At 41.3% G+C, this 9,208-nt stretch overlaps 3 protein-coding genes across 3 annotated transcripts; 2 read left to right on the top strand and 1 right to left on the bottom strand.

The window, feature by feature from the left end:
- Positions 1-878: 878 nt before the first annotated feature.
- GSBLH_T00007063001 (uncharacterized protein) lies at positions 879-1,428 on the bottom strand (the record flags this gene model as incomplete). Its single annotated transcript, XM_013040667.1, is given in 3 exon segments — positions 879-1,073; positions 1,087-1,100; positions 1,143-1,428. The coding sequence occupies 3 exon segments, from the start codon at positions 1,426-1,428 to the stop codon at positions 879-881; spliced, it is 495 nt and encodes a 164-aa protein (XP_012896121.1).
- Positions 1,429-2,680: 1,252 nt separating this feature from the next.
- GSBLH_T00002141001 (uncharacterized protein) lies at positions 2,681-3,828 on the top strand (the record flags this gene model as incomplete). The annotated part of the gene is made up of 5 exons (XM_013040666.1): positions 2,681-2,737; positions 2,771-2,978; positions 3,007-3,352; positions 3,382-3,663; positions 3,693-3,828. The coding sequence occupies 5 exons, from the start codon at positions 2,681-2,683 to the stop codon at positions 3,826-3,828; spliced, it is 1,029 nt and encodes a 342-aa protein (XP_012896120.1).
- Positions 3,829-3,852: 24 nt separating this feature from the next.
- On the top strand, positions 3,853-4,747 carry GSBLH_T00002140001 (uncharacterized protein; the record flags this gene model as incomplete). The annotated part of the gene is made up of 4 exons (XM_013040665.1): positions 3,853-4,032; positions 4,063-4,148; positions 4,180-4,505; positions 4,536-4,747. The coding sequence occupies 4 exons, from the start codon at positions 3,853-3,855 to the stop codon at positions 4,745-4,747; spliced, it is 804 nt and encodes a 267-aa protein (XP_012896119.1).
- Between the last annotated feature and the right edge of the window lie 4,461 nt (positions 4,748-9,208).

Below are 9,208 nucleotides of genomic sequence, written 5' to 3'. Positions count from 1 at the left end.
TTGAGTCTATAACCAGTTTGTGATTCTTCCTCTGACACAACTTATTCATTCCTTGAATAAAGCGGTTCATTTATCGAGGTATGTGTGGAGCATGAATGAGATCAAGGAACTATGGAAAACAGCAAAACGAAGAGGTGCTACTCGAATGATCATTAGTGGATTCAAGAGAAACATATACTTCATCGATCTCATCGATTTCTCTTCCAAATAACACAAATCGATACAGGAAGTATTAGGATCACAAAAGAGTACTGGATTCCACAAGAATCGTGGATATAAATATGTCCTTGTATGTATTGATGGATATTCGAAATACCTGATGACTCGGAAACTGAAAAGCAAGAGTGCTACAGAAGTCATTCATGCAATGAAGGACATCATTCAAACATATGGTGAATCACCAAAGCATATTTGCTCGGATCGAGGCACCGAGTTCATCAATGCCATCTTTCGTACCAACATCTTGAACAAGTATGACATCACCATATATCACATGGATTCAGCGAATAAAGCAGTACTAGCCGAACGAGCAATTCGAGATATCAAGGAACACATCATGGTTCCATTCAATCAATCAATGGAAAGGTGTATAGCTTGATTTTCCAGAGGTCAGCTGCTTGGAAGAAGTTTTAGAGTACAGGGTACGGACGTAATAGGCAGTCGACGGCCAGCTCAAGATCTCATACAGATCAATGAATTGTTTCTATGTTTGTTTGCTTGATTATTTGTTAAGATCAGTTATTCTTCTACTTCACTGCTTAAATCTTCTTCTTGATACCAATCTTTAGCTGCTCATACTTTTCATTCCAGCAATCGCAGAATCCACCAACAAAGCATCGCATCCAGGCAGGCAAATCTTCTCCACAGCCTTCAGTTCATCACAAAGCTGCTGGATTCGCCTCAGAGAGTCGTGCTTTTCGATCTGCAGCGACAGCGTCGGGTTCCAGCTTCCAGCTTCCAGCGCCTCCGAACTGGACCGATCCCGGGTTGCAGGTTTCGTCCTTCACTGTCCAGCTGTCACGATGAGCCACGAACTTCAGGAACGGAGTATTGTTCATATCCACGTTCGATTCCTACACTTCAAACCATCCAATCTCCATCTACAGGATCGAGGGACTATACACTCCCTCGTTAGCCTCCACGGTGCAGAAGACCTGAAGAGGCACCGCATAGGGAATCCATTCCGACGGTTCCTCCTTCAGATTCCGCAACGTCGTTATATATATATATAATTCCGGTGAGATTGTTCTGAATCAGCGCGGCTGCCTCTCTTCCCACAGCATACGCATAGTCGCAATCGAACAGAGAAGGGAACGAGGTTCGAGCCTGATAGCCGAGGATGTGAGTCTGATAACCAAAGAAGTGCCTGTTGTAGCTTCCCTCTTCCTTATGACGCTGCAGCTCCTTCTTCGCCAATTCGCCGATCATGACTTCCGTCGAAATCGCGTGGAGTTGGAAGCTTCCGCGCGATTCAAATTCAAAAGATATGTTTCAGAATAGCAAGAGTTTAGCAGTATTGATTATGGTAACTCTCGTTCACGATATAGAAGTCCAAAATATTCTGGGTTATTTCTTTTTCATGAATAGTAGTACAATTACTATTTTAACTCTGTAGAAAATCTAATAGATAAGGATGATATGTGCTCTCTTTGATCCTTTTGCATTTTTGGCAAATACTGTGTGACAATAACTAAAATGTTCAAGGAACTATAAGATATTGCAGTGGTATTTTAAACACGCAATCACATAACGGTTATCAGCTTCAAATCCTATATAATTTCGTGCTGGAAAATGCTTGGAAAGAATGAGACATTTTTAAAGATGTGAATGGTTACTCATCTGTTTATAGCACCTCATACAGTCTCTATTTTCAGTATATCGTATACTCGATCAAATAAGTACTGATATTAAGTAATCCATTCGGAAAGCTATCTAAAATGAGCAGGAGATACTCGGTAAAATTTGGTCCATGGCTGCACTATCCAATCCATTCATACTCTACTCTCTAGAGTATTCTCTATAAGCTCAAAAATACTGAAAGAACGTTGGTAGTAACACAGAACACTCTTATTCATTTCACTCATATAGTTACGTACCAAATAAGAGTGCCTAATGCTGGTCATCAAAAAACGCGTTACCTTTAAATGGTACCAGTTATTACCAATTCTAATAGGAAAACATTGATTTCACTAATAATGACTTGCATTCTCCTGAAGCCTATAATAGACACCTTTCAATGCCTTTACCATAATGCCCGTAAGTATTCCTTCATCTTCGGACATTTTTCTAAACGATCCCTGCAATACAACGAAATGGTATTTCCGCAATAAACCGGATACAAAAACGGTACGAAGCTGAATAACTAGTATATTCTACCAGAAAATTATGATAACTACTGAATAATCATTAGCGCGTCACCTTAGTTCATCTCCTCTACCAGCCTTATCTGTACACTATGGAAGCTCATATTTTGTCTATTCGTTTACCAGAGACTTTTATTTTTGCATTCTTCAAAATGAGCATGTTTCACGTCCATATAAGCAGATTCCTCTTCTTCCTCTCTATTCACTAATTGTATATGTATCGAAAATTCGGACTTCATGAAATAATAAGAATATATAAAATAATATGCAAAAAACCATTATCAAGCTTCAAGTTTTTGTATTTTACTATTTTGTTTATGGAAAAGAATCGGCACTATGTTGTAGCTCTTGGGATAGAGGGAAGTGCAAACAAGGTAACAGCATAATTATTATTAGTAATTATGTAGTGTGGAGTGGGCATTATTAGGAGCAACGGTGCCCAATGTGAAATTCTTGCAAATATTCGCAAAACCTTTATATCTCCTCCAGGAACTGGTTTTCTACCCAGAGAGACAGCTTGGCATCATCAAACTCATGTAGTAAGTCTTGTAAGGCATGCGCTGAATGTCGCAAAGCTGGAGCCAAGTGATATTGATATTATTTGCTTCACGAAGGGTAATGTTTCTTTTTTTCTGTTATCCAGGTCCTGGAATGGGTGGTCCGCTTACTTCATGTGCTGTAGCTGCAAGAACACTATCACTACTCTGGAAAAAGCCTATTGTTGGAGTTAATCATTGTGTTGGGCATATTGAGATGGGCCGGGTAGTTACAGGTGCGCGAAACCCTGTAATTCTGTATGTAAGTGGTGGAAACACACAAGTTGTCGCGCGTTCGATGAATCGCTATCGCATCTTTGGAGAAACGATCGATATCGCGGTTGGGAACATGCTCGATCGGTTTGCTCGTCTGCTCCGGCTCTCAAATTCGCCCTCTCCCGGCTACAACATCGAGCAGCTAGCCAAGAAAGGGTCTCGTTTGATCGAATTGCCGTAGATTTTTCTGGTTTGATTCGATGCAGCTACACGGTCAAAGGAATGGATGTCTCCTTCAGCGGACTTTCCACCTTTCTCGATAAGTTTGTCAAGGAGCAGGGAGAGCGCGTCTCGGCCAGTGACTTGTGCTACTCGCTGCAAGAAGTGGCCTTCTCGATGCTTGTGGAGATCACGGAGCGGGCCGTTGCTCACACGCAAAGCGATACGGTTCTAATTGTGGGAGGGGTCGGATGCAATCAAAGACTCCAAGATATGATGCAGGACATGCTACGTGATCGAGGAGGGAAGCTGTGTGCCATGGATCAGAGGTAATAGGAATTGGACGTCTTTCACTTAGGTATTGTATCGATAATGGAGCCATGATTGCTCAAGCGGGAGTGCTGAGCTATTTGTATAATGGAGAGACAAAGCTCGCTGACACGGTGTGTTCGCAGCGCTATCGCACGGACGAGATGGAAATTCTGTGGCCATGATTGTATTTTGTTTTATACACTCTTATGTTTCCTTTCTCACTACTCCGCAGGCGCTTAGATAAGGCCGATATTAATTTATTGATGAAGCTGAAAGTGTTTTTGGTCGATTGTGATGGAGTCCTTTGGAGAGGAAGTAAACCGATTCCAGGATCAGCGGATACCGTGAATTACTTAAAGAGTAAAGGAAAAGCAGTATACTTTTGTGTATGGCCGTTTTCTTTTCGTACCCTTTAGTCAAATAGCTCTGCTCGTAGCCGCATAGACACGGTGAATATGTTAAAGTCATTCGGGGTGGATGCGTCAGAAGATGACATTTTGACGTAGTCTGTTGCCTTTCTTTGTTTCTCTTAGGTCCTCTTATGCAGCGTCGCTCTATCTTCAGAAGCAGCCGAATCACGGTGAGGTCTACGTTTTAGGAGAAAAGGGAATCTATGATGAGCTTGAAGCGGTGGGTATAAAATGTCATGGAACGGAAGACAATGGATGTACGGACATCCAATCCCTGACCAAGATGAATCCCTCGATCGGTACTGTAGTTGTAGGACTCGACCGCAACGTCAACTTCTTAAAGCTGAGTCGCGCAGCCTCCTATATCCGTGACTACCACTGCTCGTTCGTGGCGACCAACAACGACGCGACGGACCCGAACGACTTGGGTCTCACGACCGCAGCGGCCGGTACGCGCTCCCCGCCTGTTTGAAGCGTAGGCAGCCTGGTAAGCGCGGTCAGCACAATCTGCGGCCGCCAGCCCGACGTCATTCTGGGGAAACCGGGGTCGATGTTCTACGAAATCGTGAAAACGCGGCATCCGGAGATCGATCCGTGGGACGTGATGATGGTGGGCGACCGTCTGGAGACGGACATCGCGTTCGCCAATCGCGTAGGAGCTTTCGATTCGGTGGGATGCAGAACGGACTGAAGTCGCTGGGGGTTTTGACGGGGATTGCGAACGAAGAAACGATCCGGAAGGCGGAGGGCGAGCTGGCGCCGCTGCTGTACACGGACTCGCTGACGGATGTGAAGGACATTCTGGTGTTTGGAGAGGACCTGACCAACGAGGACGAGGAGAAACAGGCGCTGGAGGAGCTGGAAAAGCTGAAGGAGCAGCGAAGGGAGATGCGAAGAAAGCAGAGAGAGGAGAGAAGGAAACGGAAGGAAAATTTGGAGAAGGAGATCGAGGAGGGGAAGAAGCTGATCGAGGAAGAGTTTGAACGAATGGAAAAGGAAAACAAGCAAAACGAGGGGAAAGATACTCAAAACTAGTTTATTTTTTCTATTTGTTTTATACTGTATATATCCTACTCCGGCTATATTGCAATATGATTATTTTTTATTGTATTACCTTCTCTCCCTTGAATCACATCTAAGCTTTGATAATCTTCCTAAAGATTATGTCTATGTGCGCACCTACGCATGGTTCTGATGAAGAGATTGCTGCTTCTTCAGTAAATCGAGCTCAGCCTTTTTTAAGTTGGTTCTTGAGATATCAATGACTCTTTAGATCATTTTAGTAGTTCTGAACCTATAGGAGAGTTAGGAAATCATAGGCCCAAACAATACGGTACTTTGTTACTGGGGTGTTCTTATCTAGTAGAAAGTAGTAATCGAGAGCGCAGCTATGATGAAGAGAGTATTTTTATGATTATATCATTGTTATAAACTAGAAAAGCGTGATGAGTACTCTCCTTACTTAACTACTTGTTCTGACTCGGATGAAGAGTGTAAGAATAATGATTGCTTACTACGGGCAGGTGAGTTAAGGCAACTAGAGGAAGCGGAAGATCTTCGTTCAAATCCTTGACTTGGTTCATTTATAGGTAAATCAAATGAGAGAGGATCGTTGGGAGAGGAAGAGGAGAAGGAAGCTATGGAAATGATTTCCAAAGATAGGAAAAGGAAAAAGAAGCATACAGCAAATGCAATCAAAGAAGAATCTGAGATGGAATCAATTCCGAAGAGGAGAAAGAAGAAACAACACGTGAGAGAAGAAGAAATTGTTGAGGAAGCGCCTGAGGAAGCAACAAAAGAAGAGGAGGAGAAGACCATTGTCGAATCAATTCCAAAGAGAAGAAAGAAGAAACAACGAGCGAAAGTTGAAGTGACTGAAGAAGTTCCTAAAGAGGAAGAATCTGTGATTGAGTCAATTCCGAAGAAGAAAAAGAAGAAGCAGCAGCAAGTAAGAGAAGAAATTGCTGAAGAAACTCCGAAGGAAACAGCTGAAGAAGAGGAAACTGTGATCGAATCAATTCCGAAGAGAAGAAAGAAGAAACAACGAGCGAAAGAAGAAGTGATTGAAGAAGTTCCTAAAGAGGAAAAAGAGGAGGAAAGCATTGTCGAATCAATTCCAAAGAAGAAAAAGAAGAAACATCAAATGGAAAAAGAAGAGATTGCTGAAGAAACACCGAAGGAAGCAGAAACAGAAACAGAAAAAGAAACAGAAACAGAAACAGAAAGAGTAACAGAAACAGAAGAAAAAGAAGAAGAAGAATCCGTGATGGAATCAATTCCGAAGAGAAGAAAGAAGAAACATCAAATGGAAAAAGAAGAAATTGTTGAGGAGGCGCCTGAGGAAGCTGCTAAAGAAAAAGAAGAAGAAGAGGAGGCCATTGTCGAATCCATTCCAAAGAAGAAGAAGAAGAAGAATCAAATGGAAAAAGAAGAAATTGCTGAGGAAGCTGCTAAAGAAAAAGAAGAAGAAAAAGAAAAAGAGGAGGAGGAGACTATTGTCGAATCAATTCCGAAGAGAAGAAAGAAGAAACAACGAGCGAGAGAAGAAGTGATTGAAGAAGTTCCTAAAGAGGAAAAAGAGGAGGAAAGCATTGTCGAATCCATTCCAAAGAAGAAAAAGAAACAGCAAATGGAAAAAGAAGAAATTGCTGAAGAAACACCGAAGGAAGCAGAAGCAGAAGCGGAAGCGGAAGCAGAAGCGGAAGCAGAAACAGAAGCAGAAATAGAAGCAGAAATAGAAGAAGAAAAAGAAAAAGAAGAATCCGTGATGGAATCAATTCCAAAGAGAAGAAAGAAGAAACATCAATCGAAAAACACGATCGATGAAGATTCATTTTATGATTCTTCGACGAATAAAGGTCAGAAAGTGAACAGGATTAAAGAGGACTCGATGGATGACTCGGATGATTCTGAGGAGATTTCAAACAATGACTTCGATTCTCAATCGGAGAGAATAGACGACATTCATTCGGACGATTTTGAGGAACAAGAAGTCACCAGCAGATCTGCAGGATATTCATCAAACTCCATTTGGAATCGTGTGAAGATTGTCCAAACGAAATCACCAGTTCAGTTCCTTGTTTCTTTAGTGTCACAGCGAATCACCTTAACTCCCCAATTCAATACAAGCTCCTATTATTACATTTACTGCACGCCGCAGCAACGCACCGAAAAAACTCCAGACTTGGACTATTTGATTGCTCTCACCTTTCACAGTAATCTCCAGTTGTATTCAAACCAATATCCAAAGCCGATTATTCTCGATTCGATCGAACTTGCCCGTGTTGTGAGTGTGCATTGCTTAGTAATGAGCTCATACTTCGAGGTTTATCCGCCCATCAAAATTGATACGCCTGTCGATATTGTTGAAGAAGCTCCTGAGATTGTCATTTCTTACAAGGATCGAACTACAAACTCGTTTTTGTTCTCTGTGAATTCCACAGTTCCTTGCTATTTGTGGTGCAGTGCGTTTAGACAAGGCACTCCACCTCCTTCTGTTATCGAGTTAATGAGAAAGCCCAAACGGTTTATGCGGTCGTTCATTGAACTTGAAGAAACTGGATTAACACCAGACGTCGCTTATAAGCTGTTTTGTTACGCCGAATCGGTTCGTGGATCGCCGATGAATACCCCGGTTGAAAATACATTTTCACTGTTTACCACCAAAGAAGGTATCATCTTCATTCATCTTTGTACTCACCTGTAGCTTCTATGCTCATTTCTAACTGGATTCAGACCTCATCGGTGCTCACCTTTACAATTCGCTCCACTCATAGCCACTATCCCATCTGCCTATTAAATGGCCAGCCTCCCGCCAGCGAATTCTTTGCTTATAATGGTGAATATAACTTCCCTCTAAAAACTGGAACTTACTATAATCTCGTTTGCAGAAATCATTATGACACCAAGGATTACGTCATTAAACGATCGTTCTATGTTAATCGAAGTGTTTTCACGGAATTCTGGATCGTGTCTTTGATCGTCGTGTTCGGAATACTTATCTACTGGAGGTCGTGGATTTTCGAAATGTTGACTTCGTTCAAAGCAAATGCCAACCAGGAAGAAACGAGCAGACTCATAAAGAAAGATGTCACGCCAAGGGAGAAAGAAACCAAGCATCTCTTATCGCCTGAGAATCAAAGCCAAAGCTATTCTGCAGTTGTTTCTCCTTCAGAATGGAGATGTTATTCTTGCATGTATCTAAACTCTACTACCAATGACAGATGTCAAATGTGCAATACTTTAAATCCTGTCGTTGCCAAGCAAAGAAGCAATTTGCATGACGATTACCCATCAGCTGATATTCCCTATAACGCAAGTGTGATGGAGTCTAAGAACAGTAGAGTGGATCAAGAAAATGAATATGCAGAGTCAACGGATGAAGACTAAATAGCAGATTCTATACATTAGGTTAATGTATACTTTTTTATAATTCACATTATCATTGTTGTTGCTATTTTTATTCGTTAGTCTCGTTCTTTGACTATTGGAATATTTAGTTTTTCGTTTCATTGTTTGTTACCAATTCACAGAGTTCAAAATCAAGAGAGAGAGATACATCTTGTGGGTTCTTGTGTTGGAAACAAGGAATACTAGAAAAATAACACGAATGATAGTATGCAAATAATCACGATAGGAGGAAACTAAAGGGTAATCATTGTGTCTATCAGTGCTCTCATCCCTTATGTTTCAAGTTTCACGACGGACGTTGTTTATTTTGGATTTATCTTTTAGTCAATTGCTTTTCTAAAACTCATTGATGAATCAATTTGTTTGTTTGTTTGTTCATGGATTTTTTATTACAGAAAACTAATATCCAGTGGAAGATTTCCTAGCGATATTGATCATTCTCCACACTCATTATAATCATTCTCCCTTCACATAAAAAACAACAACACAAAATTAGATCTGCAGAATTCATCTTGCCTCCATATTACCATTCGTTGTGTTCGCTACAAAAAGAAAGCAGGATCGAGACCTAAATCATTGCAATGAGTTTATTGAAACAACAATCAGTACCAATCCAAAAACGATTCCAAAATAAAAGCAGCATTGCTAATCTTTTCAAAAACAGCAACTACAATGTAGCGTCCATCGATTGCACAAGAGATTGAAAGTGAGACGGAAGCGGAGCAATAAACTATCGTATGAA

Source organism: Blastocystis hominis (genome assembly GCF_000151665.1).
Source record: "Blastocystis hominis, Singapore isolate B (sub-type 7) whole genome shotgun sequence assembly, scaffold_16".
Taxonomy (NCBI): domain Eukaryota; class Bigyra; order Opalinata; family Blastocystidae; genus Blastocystis; species Blastocystis hominis.
Note: the sequence above shows the minus strand (reverse complement) of the source record. Positions and strands in the feature narration are given on the sequence as shown.